The following is a 21,720-nucleotide window of genomic DNA, read 5'->3' on the forward strand; positions in this document are numbered from 1 at the left end:
CAAAACTCACCCTGGCTGGGCAGCAGAGGCATGGAAGAGAGTCAAGGGCGGAGACTTGAGTTTACCGTGTGGAAGGCGGCAATGGTAAACCATTTCCGTATTTTTACCAAGAAAACTCTATAGATATGGGAGAGATGTGTCCGTGGTGTTGCTATGGGTCAGAAACGACTTGAGGCATAAGACAAAACAAGATTGTGAGCCCCATGTGGGACAGGAAATGCAACTGTCCTATCTTGTGTCTACCTCAATATTTAATCTTAATGTAGTGCTTGGCAAATAGTAAGCTCTCAATACCATTAGTATTGCCTTAACTGTAAAATGAGTGACACAAAAACGAGAGAGACATAATGGCCTAGTGGAAAGAGCATGGTGTTGGAAGTCAGTGGACTCAGGTTTCATGCCCACTGACCAGCTTGTGAATTCGGATGTCACTTCACCAATCTGTGGCTCAGTTTCCTCATCTGTAAAGGGAGTACGAAATACTGGCTCTCCTTAACTCCTCTTAATAATAATAATAATAATAATTATTATTATTATTATTATGGTGCTTGTTAAGCAGTTACTATGTGCCAAGCACTGTTCTAAGCACTGGGGTGGATACAAGGAAATCGGGATGGACACAACCCCTGTCCCACATTGGGCTCATAGTCTCAATCCCCATTTTACAGATGAGGTAACTGAGGCACAGAGAAGTAAAGTGATGATGGCATTTGTTAAATGTTTACTATGTGCCAAGCACTTTTCTAAGTGCTGGGGTAGATACAAGGTAATCAGGTTGTCCCATGTGGGGCTCACAATCTTAAACTCCATTTTACAGATCAGAGAACTGAGGCACAGAGAAGTGACTTGCCCAAAGTCACACAGCTGACAAGTGGTGGAGCCAGGGTTAGAACCCGTGACCTCTGACTCCCAAGTCCATACTCTTTCCACTGATACTTACCTTAGGTCAAACAGAAGGCAAATGGTAGAGCCGGGTATAGAACACATGACCTTCTGGGTCCCAGGCCCATGCTCTGTTCACTATGTCATACTGTTTCTTCATCCGATGGCCTCTAGGATAGTCAAGCTACCTATCCCAGCTTGACTATGTCACTGATTTCCCTGTCCAGTGTTTTCCTCTCCAATACATATTTCCTGTCTCAATCATTTTGCTAAAATGATGTTCAAACATATTTCCCTGACCCTCAGAAGACTCCAATGGTTGGCAATTCTATAAAGCAGAAACTCCTGACAGTTTAAAGGCACTCGACCAGTGCTCTCTCTCCCATAGTTATCAACTCTTCTCCCTCTACATCCTTGCTCAAACTCTCTGTTCCTCTCAAGTTAACTTGACTCATTCTTATCTCTCAATAATAATAATAATAATTCTGGTATTTGCTAAGTACTTACCACCCCAGCAGTTAGTACAGTGCCTGGCACATAGTAATACTAATGATGGTATACAAGCACTTACTAACTGCTGAGGTGGACAGAAGAAAATCGGTTGGGCAGTCCATGTCTCACACGGGGCTCACAGTCAATCCCCATTTTACAAATGAGGCAACTGAGGCACAGAGAAGTCAAGAGATATGCCAAAGGCCACACAGCAGACAAGTGGGAGGGCTGGGACTAGAACCCGGGCCCTCTGACTCCCAAGCCTGGGATCTCATGTGGAAAACTGAGTGGAAGGCTGCCCAAATTTATGGTGAGAATAAGAATACCTTATAAAAAAGTGTCATCTACTACTAGGTCAGGGGGAGGAAGTCTCAAAATCATCATCAATCGTATTTATTGAGCACTTACTGTGTGCAGAGCACTGTACTAAGCGCTGGGGAAGTACAAGTTGGCGACATAGAGACGGTCCCTACCCAGCAGTGGGCTCACAGTCTAAAAGGGGGAGACAGACAACAAAACCAAACATGCTAACAAAATAAAATAAATAGAATAGACATGTACAAGATAAATAAATCAATAGAGTAATAAATATCATCATCATCAATCGCATTTATTGAGCGCTTACTGTGTGCAGAGCACTGTACTAAGCGCTTGGGAAGTACAAGCAGCGTGGCTCAGTGGAAAGAGCACGGGCTTTGGAGTCAGAGGTCATGGGTTCGAATATCAACTCCGCCACATGTCTGCTGTGTGATCTTGGGCAAGTCACTTAACCTCTCTGGGCCTCAGTTACCTCATCTGTAAAATGGTCAAAGGCTCTGGATGGAGAACCCTGGTAGACTTGTGAAGCTGTGCTGCTTGCCTTTGGCCCCTCTTTTTTAATGGTATTTGTTAAGTGGTGATGGTTTGTATTTAAAACTGTACTCAGTTCTCCCTTCACACGTATCTCCACTCCACATTTTGGATAGAACTCTGTTATGCAATGCTCCATCAACATACATCCACCTGGAGAGCATATGATGCAGGGTCAGAAAAACAGCTGTGTGCACATGTGTGGCAATGATCATGGTTAGCAATCAATGGTATTTATTGAGCCCTTACTGTATGCAGAACACCATACTAAGCGCTTGGGAGAGTACAATATAACAGAGTTGGTAGACATTCTCTGCCCACAATGAGCTTACAGTCTAGAACATGTTATGATTCTAATATGTCAGAAACCTAATCACATGTTAGAGAAATGCCTATACAGTGAGCCCCTGGTGGGTCAGGGACTGTGTAATTCCCCCTGTGTATGCTTTTCCAGTGCTCTGTCCACAGTAAGTACTTAAAAATATTAAATTATGCACCTATCACATTTATTGAGCATTTACTATGTGCAGAGCACTGTAATCAATCAATTGTATTTGTTGAGTGCTTACTGTGTGCAGAGCACTGTACTAAGCGCTTGGGAAGTACAAGTTGGCAACATATAGAGACAGTCCCTACCCAACAGTGGGCTCACAGTCTAGAAGGGGGAGACAGAGAACAAAACCAAACATATTAACAAAATAAAATAAATAGAATAGATATGTACAAGTAAAATAGAGTAATAAATATGTACAAACATATATACATGTATACAGGTGCTGTGGGGAAGGGAAGGAGGTAAGACGGGGGGATGAAGAGGGGGACGAGGGGGAGAGGAAGGAGGGGGCTCTGTCTGGGAAGGCCTCCTGGAGGAGGTGAGCTCTCAGTAGGGCCTTGAAGGGAGGAAGAGAGCTAGCTTGGCGGATGGGCAGAGGGAGGGCATTCCAGGCCCGGGGGAGGACGTGGGCTGGGGGTCGATGGCGGGACAGGCGAGAACGAGGTACGGTGAGGGATTAGTGGCAGAGGAGCGGAGGGTGAGGGCTGGGTTGTAGAAGGAGAGAAGGGAGGTGAGGTAGGAGGGGGCGAGGTGATGGAGAGCCTTGAAGCCGAGGGTGAGGGGTTTTTGCCTGATGCGCAGATTGATTGGTAGCCACTGGAGATTTTTGAGGAGGGGAGTAACTTGCTCAGAGCATTTCTGGACAAAGACAATCCGGGCAGCGGCGTGAAGTATGGAGACAATCAGGGCAGTGGCATGAAGTATGGACTTGGGAGAGTACAATATAATGGAGTTGGTAGCCATGTTCCCTGCCCACAATGGACTCCTACCGTCATATATACTAAGTGCCTACTTTGGGCAGTGTTCTGCCCAAAGAATGGGTTCAATAAATAGCACTGAATGATTGATTGTTGCAGAGCAGGTGGTAAAGCACATGGGAGACGAAGTTGGAGCAATGGATTCATGCACCTACTGAAAAATTGGTTCTTGATATTTTTCCAAGGGACTTGAGTTAACATAGATTAGTAACATATGAGCACTGTTTGGTGGATTAGAAACATAGTTTTTCCAACCTTGTTTCTTAATCACACAAATATCAGTAGCTTATTTTCAGTGTAACAGAAGGTGTCTTGATAACTATATCATTTTTCCCAACACAATTCAGGACTTTCAAATGTTATGATATATAGCTATATGCATTCTATTTATGTATTTATTCTGATGGTATTGACACCTGTCTACTTGTTTTGTTTTGTTGTCTGTCTCCCCCTTCTAGACTGGGAGCCCGTTGTTGGGTAGGGACTGTCTCTATATGTTGTTGCAGATTTGTACTTCTAAAGTGCTTAGTACAGTGCTCTGCACAAAGTGCTCAATAAATACAATTGAATGAATGGACAAATATATACACACACAAAACAGAGCATTAGACTATATTACACAAACACATACAAAACAATGGAATTCCTTCTTCTGCATTCTGGTCTCCTGACTGGCCTGGTGTTGCAACAGGCAACTGTGCCTGAGATGGCTCGTTATCCTCCCCTTTCCCCTGGCACTTGCTACTAGCCTGCCTAGCCTCTTAGGTGGGCAGCACTAGGTTTCTGGGCCAGGCAATGATATGGGACCGTGAGTCTCCATAAGAAAATCGACACATCTCTGTCTGAAATTCTCATTTTGGGGAGGGAAACCGATGAAATACTAAAAATTGAAGCATCCATTCCAAACTAAGTGAAAAGGTTGAACCTTTCAGAACATGGTAATCAATAGCTATATGCATTTGATTCCTTCAGTAAGCAAGTCCAAAGAAATCCTTTCTTATCCTCCCACAGATACTATCATAAAATGACACTTCAAGCCATTCCCTAGCTTTCCAGCTCTCTATAAACTTGAATCATACTACATCCTTAATCTTTTAGTCAAACATCTCACAAAAATGATCTTCTGAAAAAGGTCAGACAAACCAACACAGATTTGTCTCAACCATCACAATTTAATCTACTATGAATATTTTCACTGGCAATTGTTGATTTTTCCTGACATCAATTCCTTCACTAATACTTTTCAGCACCTTTAAAAAAAGAATGATAAAAAATTGCTTAGCCCCTATCTGTGTCTTTATCAAAGAATTCAGTGCTCCAATTCTTGTGACAAGGAGAAATAAGGCTTTAAAAAGAAAACATTGAAAAGTAAACTCAGCTTTCAATCTTAAATTCAACATTTGGGACAGAAACCTGGGTATTATTTTCTTCTGATTAGTCAAACCCAATTCCAAAAAGTAACAACAGCATTGACAAAGAAGTAAACCTGCACAAAACTCACCCTAGTAATTATCCAGTTTGAAAGACAAAAAGGTGAAGGACTAGCACAGGGCCACAATTGTACTTGGGGTATTAGAGGAGACATGACTTACTTTGGGAACAGTACACAGCACACAAGCAGGATCCTCTCCATGATGTCTTCTTTTCCAGTTCAGGCATCTCCAAATCAGCAGCCACAACTCAAACTGCAAAGGATCCTGTCCTCGGGTTAGGATTAATCAATCCTGGAAGTTCCCTTTTCCTCGAGAGACTGGAGACTTTCCTGAGTCCTGAGATTCACTGATATTTCCTTTCCCTTTCGGTCAACAACAGAGGAAGTTCTGTTCCTTCCTGATGTGACTGTAACCTGATCTTCACGTGCTCTATCTACACTCAGCTGGCCACCTGACTAATTAAGCCTCAGCCATTGAGGCACAGCTGTGGCATTAGACTGCCCTGATTAGCAAGGTCTTCTTAAAGGAATAGCAGTGACCCACTACAGAAAACCTCCAAAGTAAGCACAAACTCAGAGCTTTGGGACGCTTTGGTCTCTTTGTCTATGGTTTTACTGCTAATTTTATCCTTGGCTTTTACAAACTTGCCACAGGTACATAGGTTTTGTAATAGAGAGGCCAGGGCACTGAACATGTATTTTCATTTGTGTGAATCACAAGAGCTCCCAATGGCCTCTTACCAAGGTGAGAAAAGATGTTCTCTTCATTACAAATACCCTCCTTGATTCCTGGGCTAGTGGAGGCCCCATTAAAGGATCTGGAGAGTATGTTTGGTTTTATATGAATATACACACATATAGATACACACATAGATATTTTTCATGATATTTGTTGAGTGTTTACTATGTGTCAGGCATTTTACTAAGCGCTGGGGTAGATACAGCCTAATCCAACCGAATCACGTTGGATACAGTTGCTGTCCCCACATAGGGCTCACAATCTTAATCCCCATTTTGCAGATGAGGTAACTGAGGCAAAGAGAAATTGATCAATTTGCCTAAGGTCACCCAGGAGACATGTGGAGAATTCCTTCTGAATCCCAGGCCCATGCTCTATCCACTAGGCAACACTGCTTCTCATCTATTTACATACATGTATACATTGTTATATGTCCTTCGGAATCCCAGGCCCATGCTCTATCCACTAGGCAACACCGCTTCTCATCTATTTATATACATGCATACATTGTTATATTGTACTCTTCCAAATGCTTAGTACAGTGTTCTGCACACAGAAAGTACTCAATAAATACCACTGATTGATATATAGAGATAGAATATGAAGAACACACATATCCTCTAAGCATTCATTCAATAAAGTCAGTATCCTGGGGGCTAAAAATTCATTTATTTCATCTAAAGCATTTGAATCCCGACCTGACATCGTGTACTGACTCTAGTGCTTAGCACAGGCTTTAGCACATAGTAAGCACCTAACAAATATTACAATTATTAAATTTCATTTCCCTCAAAACTTGCCGTCAGACTCAATGTACATGTTCTTTATTAGCTAGGTTTTTGCTTTCTTACTGTGATAGAAGGGAAAAATTACCTATTTAGGTCCAAGCAACACCATACATTTTGGAAATATATTGGGAAATAATCTTATCATTTACTGCAAATGAGCAGTTCGGATCATCTCTGAAACTGAGGAAAATAGCCAAGTTTTTCAAAAATTGGATCAGATACAATACACATCAATTGGATGAGCACCCTGGGGGCAAAATGGAATCAAAGGGGCTGTCACTGACTCTGCCATTGGCCCCAGATTAAATTTCAGGTCAAGCATGAAATGGCTCCATGTGCTATGTGTAACAGCAAAATGTCCTTTCTTTTCTTTCATTAGGCCTCATACCCTCTAGTTATTTACATTTAAAATCTATCAGAAAAGAGGAGAAGGATGAGAAACGGAGAGAGAGGAAAAGAGAGATGAGGAAAGAAAAGAAAATAGAGGAAGACTGAAAAATAATGAAATTGCAGAAAATATACGGAGATTAGGAAAGCATTTTCTTCTACATTTTATTTTCTTAAATGTGTCTCCGAGACTGATCACTATGGAACAAAATTCTTTTTAAATGCTTATTTCTCAGCTCAGGAATATCAAAGCAATTTTGTGTTAAAAATTACTTTTATTCAGAATGAAAAATACAGCATGTAACCAAGATTAAACTGTGGTGTTATCAGTTCTTTACTATGCACTTCAAAAGAACTACATACCTTTTTTAAATGTTACTGCAATATATTTATTGTATTATTCAGAGGAAAAATGTTACAATGTAGTGTTTTAAGGAGCTTTTACTCAGTAGCAGAATAGAGGACATGTTTTGCACACAAATACAGGCAGAAAACAAATTTTATACGATACCTCTCAAAATAATAATAAGACACCAAATCTACAATTGAGAATTTCAGAGTTAAGGGAGTTTTTTTTCCCTTAAAGAGGCATTTTCCTTGTATTTGCTGTGGTCCAGTAAAAGCTACAGACTTTGCAGAAAACAGCAGCATAAAGCTATTCCAAATATTATGAATGAAGATGGGTCTGAGGTAGAAAGGTGGTCATGGCTTTCCTCTAGTATAAAACATTTTTTCTTCTTCTCAAAATATCTATGCTGCAAATACAACCCAACCCCCACCCCACCCAAACCCTTCCAAAAAAGATGGGATAAAATGGAGCCTACTTCATAAAATTGCTCACTTTGGGCCTCCACCTGGGCCAAAATAATTGATGAGAAGCAAAGGAGAGATATCACAAAATTTTATCAGCCCCTATGTCCGAATAAAAGTGTTCAGCAGATCCTAAACACATTTGGAGACTTCCTTCTGTGACGTAAAGTCTTCTTTGTCTAAGATAGGGCACAAGCTTCCTGACTTGTTTACAAACCCTCTAGACTCTAAGCTCCCCTTCTAGGCTACAAGCTCCTTGTGGGAAGCATGCGTCTACCAAATTCGTTGTACTGTACTCTCCCAAGCGCTTAGTATAGTGGTCTGCACACAGAAAGCGCTCAATAAATGATTGATTGATTGATAAACCCTATGGCTTGTTGAAATTCACTAATTAGATATGGATCCTGAAAGTGACCAAGGGCCAATTTGTGGAACAGGACCTGCTATCCTAATGCGGACTTCAATGAACCAGAACCAGTAATCTGACCCCCTACCTAGAAGAAAGGAGTCAGCAAGTATGAAGGAATGGTATTTGGTTAACTTGGGCTTTCAGAATTAAATTAACATCTAGACAGTGGAAATTGAAAAGGCTTTTAAAAAAGTAACAATGAAAAATACACTCTCAAAGGGCAAATCAAACACATTTTGGCGCTCAACTATCCATCTGCAATTTGGGGAGGGGCTGGCTTATATTTCATGACAGATATAGACAGTGGAAAATGGGAAAAGATGTGAAGATATAGTTTTGGGGTAAAAATGAACACATGCTTAATAGGAGAGAAGAAACTAATGGATGTTTTTTTATCTTTTGAACTCCTACGGAGTGACATTTGAAATCTATTAAGAGTATGAACACCAACCTACAATGTGGGTAAATCAAAAATAGCTCAATAAAATGAAACTTGGGCACGTGAAATTTTTATTTTTGTTCAAGAGCTCAAAGATATCCAAAATGAGTGCACAGGGTTAGGTGAAGTGACGTAATATGCACACTGCTCTGGTGTGAGATTTAATCGTTATAGTAGTTAATTAATATTAATCAATAATTAGTAATAGTTGATTATTATTAATTTGGATAAGTCAAGAAACAGTTATAGATAGGATCTTCAGAAATATATAAGGTCCAATGGCAAGTGAATATAAATAATCTGTACAGAATGGCAAGAGTGTCAAAAGATAATGAAGTTATTTTACAAGGTGACTGAGGAACAGAAAGGAATGTAAAAATGCAACATTTTGCTTCTGATTCTTTATGCAATCTCCTTATGGTTGTTAAAAAAGGAACTGTATATAAAGCCCCCGCCCCCTTTCCCAGTACTGTATATTTATATAAACAAATCAAAGACAAATGTATAACCATTTCCAAATACCTCTCTGTTCGTTAATTTACAATTGCATAGAAAGGGAAGAAGAAAATAAGAACCAATGGTTATTATAAAAACACAACATCCCCATCTTTGGATATTCAGTGTTTTACTCCTTCAGTAGAACACACAGTCAGAGCTAAACAGAATGTGTTTCAAGGTGCCATGCAGCTTCTGATTAAATGGATGTTGGAACAGGCCTTTGCTGAAAAGGGCAGTACTATATGTCAGGAAGTGTTGGTTGCCTGGGTGAATATTTCACATTGCCTGTGGGAATAAGAAAAATGCTGTCAGAACAACATTTACATAAAAAACTATAGGAAATACAAACCTGTCAGCATTTCAAGAAAAAAAATAACATGGCTGGATTCTTTCTGTGGAATTTGGGTAATATTTCTGTCCCTCCGACAGTTAATCTCCTCTTGAATACTGTAGCACAGGGGAGTGACTATCATCTTTCTCTCCTCACCCTTTACAAGCCTCCTCTCCGGGAAAAAGCAACAACCAAAAAACCTTTTTACCATGACTGTAGCTTTTGCTTTCTAGGCACCCCAACAAGAAGCACATTAAAAAAAAAACCAAAACGCAATGTTGGAAGAATCATGACAACTGTATTGTATTAGGGATGGGAGACAGGTAATTCTGGAGCCTTCAAGTGGGAAAGACCAATAATTCCATCCTTTCCCTGAGCAACGGACGGGAGTCAGGTTCAGAGAAGCACTGTGGCTTAGTGGAAAGAGTCTGGGTTTTGGAGTCGGAGGTTGTGGGTTCTAATCCCGGTTCTGTAACCTGTCTGCTGTGTGACCTTGGGCAAGTCACTTAACTTCTCTGTGATGATCATGATGGCATTTATTAAATGCTTACTATGTGCAAAGCACTGTTCTAAGATGGGAAGGTTACAAGGTGATCAGGTTGTCCCACAGGGGGCTCACAGTCTTAATCCCCATTTTACAGATGAGGTAACTGAGGCACAGAGGAGTTAAGTGACTTGCCCAAAGTCACACAGGTGACAGTTGGTGGAGCTGGGATTGGAACTCCTGACCTCTGACTCCAAAGCCCGGGCTCTTTGAACCGAGCTACACTGCTTCTCTGTGCCTCAGTTACCTCATCTGTAAAATGGGGGTTGAGACTGTGAGCCCGACGTATTACCTTGTATTTACCCCAGCGCTTAGAACAGTGCTTGGCACATAGTAAGCGCTTAAGAAATACCATCATGATTATTATTATTCAGAGTTCAGACTGCAGTGCTCTGACATTTTCCACAGGGAGTGCACTGTCCCGCTCAAAATACAGGAGCTTTGACAAACCTGGAAACTTTAAAAAGTGGGGAAAAAAAAAAACCTGTTTCTGGACAATATGAAAAAATTCTCCCTGTTTTCACAAAACCACCACTTGGAATTTGAAACCCCAGGATGATAAAGAAGTTCTGTAAATAGGGCTGAGTCACTGTCTTCCAGGCTCAACCTACTCCCTGCCTTCACGTCCCCTGGCCCCGGCTTCCTGTTTGAACACTCTGGGGTGAGCAAAGCTAGGATGATGCCCTTCCCTTTCCCCTTCCTCTGCTCTGACCAAGCCTCAGTGGGAATGCCCAGCCCCATTTGCTGCTCACCAGAAAAGGGGCGGGTGACAGGCTAAGAGCAGAAAGGAGAGGGGAAAAAGTGGTTGAGAGTAAAGGGTGGGAAATAGACTACGAGAAACGGGGTGCCTTCTAGCTTTGTTCTTTTTCACTTTGCTTTTAGAGCCCATGCTTCTCCTCTTTATCATTCTTGGTTACTTTGGGGCTGCTGAGCATCTTCACGAGAGGGAAGGAGAAAGTGAGAAGAGGAAGGGAAATCAGAGTCAACTCATGCTACTTGAAGCATGATGTGGGAGAGGGTTTCACAATATCACTAAAATCCTCCCTTTCCTCTCCATCCAAACAGCTACCACATTAATCCAATCACTTATCCTATCTTGTCTTGATTATTGTATCTGCCTCCTTGTTGACCTCCCTGCCTCCTGTCGTTCCCCAGTCCAGTCAATCAATCGTATTTATTGAGCGCTTACTGTGTGCAGAGCACTGTACTAACCACTTGGGAAGTACAAGTTGGCAACATATAGAGACAGTCCCTACCCAACAGTGGGCTCACAGTAAGGGGGAGACAGAGAACAAAACCAAACATATTAACAAAATGAAATAAATAGAATAGATATGTACAAGTAAAATAAATAGAGTAATAAATATGTACAAACATATATACATATAGACAGGTGCTGTGGGGAAGGGAAGGAGTTAAGATGGGGGGGATGGAGCGGGGGAAGGGGGAGAGGAAGGAGGGGGCTCAGTCTGGGAAGGCCTCCTGGAGGAGGTGAGCTCTCAGAAGGGCCTTGAAGGGAGGAAGAGAGCTAGCTTGGCGGATGGGCAGAGGGAGGGCATTCCAGGCCAGGGTGATGACGTGGGCCAGGGGTCGACGGCGGGACAGGCGAGAACGAGGCATGGTGAGGAGATTAGCGGCAGAGGAGCGGAGGGTGCGGGCTAGGCTGTAGAAGGAGAGAAGGGAGGTGAGGTAGGAGGGGGCTAGGTGATGGAGAGCCATGAAGCCCAGGGTGCGGAGTTTCTGCCTGATGCGCAGATTGATTGGTAGCCACTGGAGAATTTTGAGGAGGGGAGTAACATGCCCAGAGCGTTTCTGGACAAAGACAATCTGGGCAGCGGCGTGAAGGATGGATTGAAGTGGGGAGAGACACGAGGATGGGAGATTGGAGAGGAGGCTGATGCACTAGTCCAGACGGAATAGGATGAGCACTTGAACGAGCAGGGTAGCAGTTTGGATGGAGAGGAAAGGGAGGATCTTGGCAATGTTGCGAAGTGTCAGTCCACACTTCACTCTGCTACCTGGATCATTTTTCTTTAGAAACGTTCAGGCCATGTTTCCTTACTCCTTAAAAACCTCCAGTGGTTGCCCATCCACCTCTGCATCAGAAACTCCTCACCACTGGCTTTAGGGCACTCAATTGCCTTGTCACCTCCTACCTCACCTCGCTACTCTCTCACTACACCCCAGCCAGCACACTTCCTACCTCTAATGCTAACCTTCTCACTTGTACCTCGATCTCATTTACCTTACCATCAACCTCTTGCCCACCTTTGGCCTAGAATGCCCTCCCTCCACATATCCAACAAACAATTATTTTCCCCACATTCCGGGACTTCTTGAAGGCACACCTCCTCCAAGAGGTTTTCCCTGACTAAGCCCTTTTCCTTTTCTTCAACTCCCTTCTGTGTTGCCCTAACTTGCTCCGTTTATACATCTCTTCACCCAGCTCCACATCACTTATCTACATATCTGTAATTATATTTATATTAATGCTCATCTCCCACTCTAGACTGTAAGCTAGAGCTGTAAACTCTCTAGACTGTAAGCTGTGTTTGTTATACTGTTCTCTACCAAGTGCTTAGTACAGTATTCTGCACACAGTAAGCCCTTAATAAATATGATTGACTGACTGACTAAAAGAGAGGTTTTTTTTTTATTTAGTGTGATTTCAATTACCCATGGTAATTCCAGAGCCAGGGTGGACTACTGGCTGAATTGGTTGGCATGGGCTTTGTGAAGAACTGTTTGGTAATGAACACTGCCAGGGCCTTTGAGGAGTGGGACACAATTTGACTCAATGTAATGAACACTGCCAGGGCCTTTGAGGAGTTGGACACAATTTGACTCAATGATAAATGTGCTGCTCCTGTGTTTTCATTTATCATAAAATACATGCTAGATACTTCTTTTGATGGTGCCTTGTCACTCAAGAGTTAAAAATGCAATTCACGAACAGAATACAAAATAAATACTTCATTGCTTCAACGAGCTTAATAGATAAACACATGGAGGAAAATAGTCCCTCATTCCCCTGTCCAATTTTTATTTGAACTATGTAAACACGGCCTACTGCTATCAAAGCAGTTAATATACTACTATTTTGAGGAAAACATTCAAGTCAGAAGGTGTCAGTGCAATGGCTCCCAGCAACTTCTTAAATTAAACCTTTTTCCTTAGTAGTGGACACGTTTTTGTAGCTTTCATTTCACTTCAAGTCTAGTCACTGTAAAAGTTCCACTATGTGGATATTTTGTTGAAGGGGTTTGGAGAATAATGACCATATATCTTCAAGAGTGATGCACCCCACCTAAATGATTCCATTAAGGAACACTCAGACTCAACAAAGAGCTGGGGAGCTCACACTTCTTTAGCACTTCCCACAAAGAAAGATATTCTGAGCCACTAATTTTCAAGCAAGAATTTTCTTTTTGTGTGATGAATCATCAGCACTTAAACACTGAACAGTTCTCTTTCTTTCATGTGAAGGCCACCAAAAGTTACCAGAAACTTGAAATTTATTCCTGAATTAAAATGGGGTAAATCCATTTACCTTCAATCACTACCAGCAAAGGCACATTGCACAACCAAAGCCAAAAAACCCCTTCTTACCTGTGTTCTGCCAGTGAGATTTGCTGAAAGGGAAAACAAAACAAACTAATGCAGTAAACTACAAGGTGTTTTCATCATTAGATACAGCCACTCCTGTTGTAATCCTTGAAAAACCTATGAACACTTAAGCAAATATATGCTTTTCAGGTAGCACTTTTAGTGGGGCAGATGGGTGGAATTTACTACTTGCATAAGATAATGGTCTAACAAGTGGAAAGCAATAAAATTACCAGCACGGTCAGTAACATCTACTGTGCATCGGAACACAATTGATCCTCATAACTGTTGCATTCATCCGGGTCATCATCTAATGTAAGAGGAGCAGCATGGCCTAGTGGCAAGAGCTTGGGCTTGAGAGTCAGAGGTCATGGGTTCTAATCCTGGCTCCACCACTTGTCTGCTGTGTGACCTTGGGCAAGTCAATTCTCTGTGCCTCAGTTATCTCATCTGTAAAATGGGGATTGAGACTGTGAGCTCCACCTGCGACAAACTGATTACCTTGTATTTACCCCAGTGCTTAGAAGAGTGCTTGGCACATAGTAAGTGCTTAACAAATGCCATCATCATCATTATTATTATTATCTACTGTGCCTATGTGCAGAGCACAGTACCAAGTGCTCTAGACTGTAAGCTCATTGTGGGCAGGGAACGTGTCTACCAGTTCTGCTGTAGTGTACTCTCCCAAATGATTAGTATGGTGCTCTGCACACAGAAAGTGCTCAATAAATATCATTGATGATGAAGTGCTTAGGGAGTGTACACAAGGGTGAATATGGACCCTGCTTTCAAGAAACTTATTAATTAATGAAAAAATAAGTTTCTTTGATTGAGCGCTTTGAAATATCCCTGTTTTATTTTTACCTCATCCAAGTTTACAAACCATGTGCTAGCTTACTGAAATAAAAGCTTTGCAAACACAGTAAATTCTTCTCATTTGATTGTTGTGGGGAGGGAATGTGTCTACTAACTCTACTGTATCATACTCGCCCAAGTGCTTAGTACAGTGCCCCGTACACAGTAAGCACTGAATAAGGGCCATTAACGATAATGGCAACACACTGATATAAATCCTGCTAGGTCAGTAGGTCATAACCTGACTCTTGCAGGGCACTGCAGTAACTCTAGTCTAAAGTGTCAGGCCACGAACTTCAGGATAATTTAGATTAATTATCTCTTGGAGAGAATAAATTGGGTATTTGAGATGGATGGGATTTTTTTAAATTTAAAGTGATAGTAAATAGAAGTCTAAATAGATTTTAAGCTTCAGATATCATTTGTAAGGGTATACACTTGCTCAGGGTTATTTCCAATTTTACCTAATTTACTCCTGTGATGTAGGATAAATGTTAAAGGGAAGACGGTGGTTGTGTAAACTGCTTCCTAAAAGAAGTTGGACCTTTCTGCTCCGAAGTGATTAGAGATTTTACTCTAAGGTTTTATCCTGCCTACCTTCAAATCATTACTTTTTAATCTCATCTCCATTGAACAGAATGCATTAGATGCTCATCTATTCATGACTTTTAAAAAGACTTTTTCGAGGGAAAAAAGAAAACCAAGAACTTGCTAAATTTAGTGTATTTGTGCCTTGAATGAGTGTCACATAAAAATCTGCAAACCACAGACACTTCAGTCCACTGAATAAAGACACTGCATGTTTCATTCAACAACTAATATCTACCCCATTAAAATGACAGAGAAGACTGACTGTTGACAGGGGTACAATTCCACCATTCAGGGCCACCTAAATATGAACATTGCATCCCAAATAAACTCCTTTAACCAGCTCTTTGTCTGGAATAAACTGGAAGTGATTTAATGCACCAGAATTTGAAACTGAAACTTGATGAAAATAACTTGAAGGTTAGATTTTTTTTTTTACAAAGGCCATAACTCAAACACTGTTCAGTGTGTGAGGGGAGGCTGAGATAAATGTTTGTGTATCTCTCTCTCTGCTCCCTTTTTTCAGAGAAGTAGCATGGCTTAGTGGAAAGAGCACGGACTTGGGAGTCCAAGGTCATGGGTTCTAATTACGACTCTGCCACTTGTCAGGTGTGTTACTTTGGGCAAGTCACTTAACTTCTCTGTGACTCAGTTACCACATCTGTAAAATGGGGATGAAGACTGTGAGCCCATGTGGGACAGCCTGGGTAACCCGTATATACCCCAGTGCTTAAACAGTGCTAGGCACATAGTAAGCATTTAACAAATACCATTCATTATTATTATTACTATTATTATTATTATTATTATTATTATCAAGAAACATGCACATTCTCTGAGCAACTAAAATTCCTAAAATAAATTACTACTAAAATTAGTAAAATAATTTAAGTAAATTGTAGAGATTTACAACATAGAGCTGGCACACTGGGCTTTGATACCTGATTACTAGTGAGAAGTGAAAAAATACTCAACTGGTAAAAAAAAAAAATGAGCTGATACATTGTGGCAGTATGCATTCTTAAATCCACAGAGGAGTGAAAAATCAGAATTAACATTCCAAAATTCCAATGACACACAACTATAATATTCTCATCTGTTAACATTAGCTGGAGAGGATGAGTTTGTTCTGGAAGAATGCCAATCCTATTTTGCTATGATAAGCCCTCAAGTGTTGGTCTTGGGCTATATTATATACCTGCATGAATTGTTCATTAAAGCACTATTTTTCTGGAAAACAGTCTTTTCATTTTACTGCTCCTCACCATTCATATCCATCAGACCACTATTCTTCCCACCTTCAAAGCCCTCTAAAATCACATCTACTTCAGGAAGTCTTCCCTATGCTCCCATTCGCCCAACCCAGTTTCTCTCCCTTCTGTGTCACCTATGACTTGAGACCATATCATCTACAGCACGTAGGTATGTATCCTTACACTCAGCTGTCTCCCCAACTTGTAATTTTTTTAATGTATATTAATGTCTGTTCCCCCTCTAGGCTATAAGCTCATTGTGGGCAGGGAATGTGTTCGTATATTGTTATATTGTACTCTCCCAAATGCTTAGTAATAATAGTAATAATGATGATGGCATTTATTAAGCGTTTACTATGTGCCAAGCACTGTTCTAACCGCTGGGGAGGTTACAAGGTGATCAGATTGTCCCATGGGAGGCTCATAGTCTTAATCCCCATTTTACAGATGAGGTAACTGAGGCACAGATAAGTTAAGTACTTGCCTAAAGTCACACACTGACATTCGGCCAAGCCGGGATTTGAACCCATCCAAGCCGGGATTTGAACCCATGACCTCTGACTCCAAAGCCCGTGCTCCTTCCACTGAGCCATGCTGCTTCTTATAGTACAGTGTTCTGCACACAGTAAGCACTCAATAAATATGATAGCCTGACTGACTGACCTGCAATTCATCTTAATGTGTGTCTCACCTGGTAAATTGTATTCTCCTTGAAGGAAGGAATAGTGTCTACTTACTCTACTTTCCAAAATACTTAATACAGTACTCTGCAAACAGTAAATGCATAATAATTACTATTAATTAATAATCTTGAAGAGGAACAGAAAGCAAAACCTTAACTGGCTTAAAAACCACTGTCAGAAACCCCATGGAAAAATTGCCCAATAGACCTTTTAAATTCTGCCATTTTTGTCCAGGGTCCACTTTCCAAAAGATTTTAAAAACACAAAAATAATACAGGGTCAGGGCCCATAAAATGGATAATTATTCTCATTAACTCCTCAAAATACATAATGGCATTTGCAGACAGAAGGTTTTCTGTGGTCTTAATATTTTGGCACCAAAACCAGTCCCTAAGATTCACTTTTTAGACTTGTTAGCTATCATGGATTTCTCCCTGGCAACTCATTTTATTAACATGTTGTAAGAAAATTATTTGCAAAACAGCCAAATAATGCTCTAAAATTATGGAATAATCCACAGGGCTTTAGGAATTATGCCTGATATTGTCCAAACTTTAACCACCAAGGTGATTGAATGTCCTACTGTGAACATTAAGATGTTTATACACTTCAAACAAGGTGATTGAATGTCCTACTGTGAACATTAAGATGTTTACAAGTAAACATTTTATGGGTTGAGCTTTAACACTTCAAGCTACTAAATGAAGAATTAAAAACCCCAAATACAAAGAGCAAGAATAACACAGGCTTGTCCTTCTTTTGTTGGAGATGTCAAGAGAAATCTTAAATCTACTGAACTATATTGTAGTTTTGATTATGTCCCCACAAAGAGGAAAGCAATTCCCATAAAAACTGAGGGTGGATGTTTTACCTTTAAAGCTAGTTGTTAAATAGTGAGATTACTTATCCAAGCAAACTGGAAATTCTCCTTCTGGAGGTTTTTTAATAATTGGATAGAAGCGCATCTGTTTTGGCTATCCTGCCTTCAGGGGATGAACTTACTGACATGGCTTAGTGTGATTCTGTAGTTATGATACATTTTAGGTGGGGAAAAGTGTTGTTTAGAGAATAGAGTAGAGGCATAGGAGTGAGGACACCTTAGTTCTAATCCCAGCTCTACCACTGTCCTGCATATGACCTTGGGCAAGTTACTTACCTTAATCGTGCCTTAGTTTTCTCTCTGTAATATGGAGATGGAATACCCGTTCTCCCTCTCCTTGGACTGTGAGCCCCAGATGGGACAGGGAATTCATTCAAATCATTCCATCATATTTATCCAGCACTTACTGTGTGCAGAGCACCGTACCAAGTGCTTGGAAAGGGCAATTCGGCAAGAGAGACAGTCCCTACGCAACAACGGGCTCATGTGTCCAACCTGATTAACCTGTATCCACCCAAGTTGCCAGCTTGTAATAATAATAAAAATGATGGCATTTATTAAGCGCTGACTATGTGCAAAGCACTGTTCTAAGCGCTGGGCACTGTTCTAAGCATTGGGCACTGTTCTAAGTTGTACTTCCCAAGCACTTAGTACAGTGCTCTGCACACAGTAAGCGCTCAATAACTATGATTGAATGAATGAATGAAATGCTTGGTATATAGTAAGCACTTTAATATCATCATCTTTAACATCATCATCACCCATCAGATAGTGGAAAGAGCGTGGAACTGGGAGTCAGGGGACCTGGGTTCTAATTCCAGCTCCATTGTTTGCCTGGTGTGTGACCTTCTGCAAGTCACTAAACTTCTCTGTGCCTCAGCAGCTTCATCCGTAAAATGAGGTTTCAGTACTTGTCCCATCTATTTAGACTGGGAGCCTCCTGTGTGCCTGACCTGGTTATCTTATGTCAACCCCAATAATTAGCACAGTGCTTAACACATAGTAAGCCTTTAACGAATGCCACAATTTGATCCTCACCCTTTTGGGCCCTCAAATTCCCTTTCGAATGGGAGAATCTCAGGCAGTGCATAATTTGGTTTCAGCCCCAGAAAGAAGACAAAGGTTTTAACCTGGGAAAAGGGACATTCCTGCAAGGAGAGAGAATTTTAATCGACTAATAGGTCAGGACAAGGAGAGAGCATCTTAACAGAAACAGAACAAGGACCACTGCCAATTTGCATGTCACTAAAATTGCCCTTTTAAAATAAAACGCTATCCCCATAGTTCAAGTCAATCATTTTCTTCTTAAAAACAGAGCTACTATTTAATTGACTTCATTTTATCACTCACGAGGTGCAGTCTCAAAGGGAGCATGATTATACTGTTATTGCCTCTCAGGGATGGGATCTTATTGGGGATAAGCTTCATTTTTTTCAATCAGTATCAATCAATGGTATTTATTGAGCACTTAATGTGTGCAGAGCATTGTATTAAGTGTTTGGGACAGTACAATACAAAAGAGTTGACAGACACATTCCCTGCCCACCAGGAGTTTACAGTCCAGAGGGGGAGATGGATATTAAAAGAAATTACGGATATGAACATAAGAGCCAGAGGAATGAGGGTGGAGTCAATACCAAATGTTAAAAGGGCACCCATCCAAGAACATAAGTGACACAGAAGGAAGACGGAATAGAGGACACTTAGATGGGGAAGGCCTCTTAGAGGAGATGTAATTATAATAAGGCTTTGAAGATGGGGGAGTGGTGGTCTGGCATATATGGAAAGGGAAGGAGTTTCAGGTCAGAAGGGAGATGTGGACAAGGGGTTGGTAGCAAGATAGAGGAGAGCTGCATGCAATAAGTAGGCTGGCCTATCTTGCCTGTCTCACACCTTGCCTCTGGCTTGGAATGCCCTCAGTCCTCTAATCCGAGAGACAACCATTTTCCCTGACTTCAAAGTCTTATTGAAGGCACATTTCCTGCAAGAGGCCTTCCCAGACTAAGCCCCACTTTTCCTCATCTCCCACTCCCGACCATGTAGTCCTGACTTGCTCTCTTGGTACTTCCCCGCTCCCAGCCCCAAGGAAATTATGTACTTATCTGTAATTTTATTTATCCCTTTGCTCTTCCCCCTCCCAACCCCAGAGCCCTTAGGTATATATCTGTAATTTTATTTATTTGTACTGATTTCTGTCTTCCTCACTCTAGACTGTAAGTTCGTTGTGGGCAGGGAATATCACTGTTTATTGTTGTACTTTCTCAAGCACTTAATGCACTGCTCTGCACATGATAAAAGCTCAATAAATATGACTGAATAAATGAATGAATAAAGGAGCAAAGAGTGACGGCTGGGTTATAATAGGAAATCAGCTATGTGTATGGCTAATTTTCAATAATCTTTTTTTTAATGGTACTTGTTAAGGGTACTTGTTATGAGCCACACACTGTTCTAAGTGCTGTGGTAGATACAAGATAATCAGGTTGGACACAGTCCCTGTCCCACAAAGGGCTCACAGTCTAATCTGCAAGGAGGAGGATTTAATCCCCATTTTACAGATAAGGTAACAGGCACAAAGAAGTTAAGTGACTTGAAGAAGGTCAGATTGGGCAAGTAGGGAAGCCCCACTTCAGTTCCATTTTCAATATTACCTTTTGTTATCTAACCAAACAAGATGTGAAGGAGGGAAAGGGGAAAAAGAAGGGGATAGCAACAAAAAAGAGCTTCATTTTACTTAACACTTACAGTGGCAAGAAGGAAATGTGCTGTTGATTTGCTCCATGACATCTGTGAGATCCGTGCTAGTGGGCTGCGGCGGAACCAACAAATCATCTGCGGCTGTGACAACCAGATGGAATGACGGTTTGGATCATTGATAATAAAAAGGAAAACTTATCCTGAAACCAATACCCATTCCATATGCCTTTGGAAGAAAATATTTATAGAGGATTCTGCAATTCAATAGTAGGGCATGCCTAAACTGAAAGCTGGCAGCCTAACAAGTCCAAAGGGAAATTATGGTTTTCATTTATACCTATTTTCAATTCTGCTTTACTGATGCTTGACAGAAACTGAGTTAGTGGAAATGATCCAGCAGGTGGAAGTAAAAATGTAAATGAAAAAGAAATAAGAATTAGGTTTTTAGCTGGCTCTTATGTAGCAAGGACAAATTTACTATTTCACTTATTTTTACATACTTTTCAAAAGAATCTATGGCTTTCCACCTGCTCAGTTTTATAAACCTTCCATTCAGCGTGGGCCTAGTCTATGACAACCAGACTAATAGTCCTGAATAGCATTAATTTTCATGTGATTTTAAATCAATATCTGAAATAAACAAAGTGCCCAATGCTCTCTTTTCTCCCACTACAATCCAGCCCACATACTTTGCTCCACTAATACAAGTTTATTCACCGTGCCTCTCTCTCACCATCCACCCTTGATCATTACCTCTCTCCTGACCCTTCCCCTCCTGCTGTCCACTACCCTCTCATCTTCAAAGCCCTAGTAAAAGACCACCTCTTTCAGGAAGCCTTCTCTGATTAACCTCTCCTTTCCCCGTCTAGACTGTAGCTCACTGTGGGCAGGGAACCTATCTACCAACTCTCTTATACTTTACTCTCCCGAGCATTTAGTTCAGTGCTCTGCACATAGTAAGGGCTAAACAAATGTGACTGATGGATTTCCTACCCAATTTTCCTCTCTTCAGTGTCACCTATGCACTTGAGTCTTAACCCCTTAGCACTGGTACTTACCCCACCCCACCCACCTTACAATACTCATGCATATATCCTTATGGTTGGCTGACTCTCCTACCTGTAATCTCACCTGCTAGATTATAAACTCAAGGCATATTTCATGTCTGCTCACTCGACTGTATTCCCCCGAGCACCAAGTAAGCACTCAATAAATATCTCCGACTGATTAAATGTTCAATAAACACT

The 21,720-nt window shown here is 41.1% G+C and overlaps 1 protein-coding gene across 4 annotated transcripts in view; it reads right to left on the reverse strand.

Moving 5' to 3' along the window:
- Positions 1–7,135: 7,135 nt before the first annotated feature.
- UTRN (utrophin) overlaps positions 7,136–21,720 on the reverse strand; it is a 583,736-nt gene continuing 569,151 nt past the window's right edge. For all 4 annotated transcript variants that reach the window (XM_038766673.1, XM_038766663.1, XM_038766681.1 and 1 more), the window contains 3 exons: positions 20,522–20,614; positions 13,521–13,543; positions 7,136–9,321 (listed from right to left, as the gene is read on the reverse strand). In XM_038766673.1, the coding sequence (XP_038622601.1) occupies positions 9,313–9,321; positions 13,521–13,543; positions 20,522–20,614 (125 nt within the window). In that variant the 3' untranslated portion in view covers positions 7,136–9,312. The remainder of the gene's footprint in view (positions 9,322–13,520; positions 13,544–20,521; positions 20,615–21,720) is intronic.

This window comes from Tachyglossus aculeatus, chromosome 2 (assembly GCF_015852505.1).
Source record: "Tachyglossus aculeatus isolate mTacAcu1 chromosome 2, mTacAcu1.pri, whole genome shotgun sequence".
In the NCBI taxonomy this organism is placed as follows: Eukaryota; Metazoa; Chordata; class Mammalia; order Monotremata; family Tachyglossidae; genus Tachyglossus; species Tachyglossus aculeatus.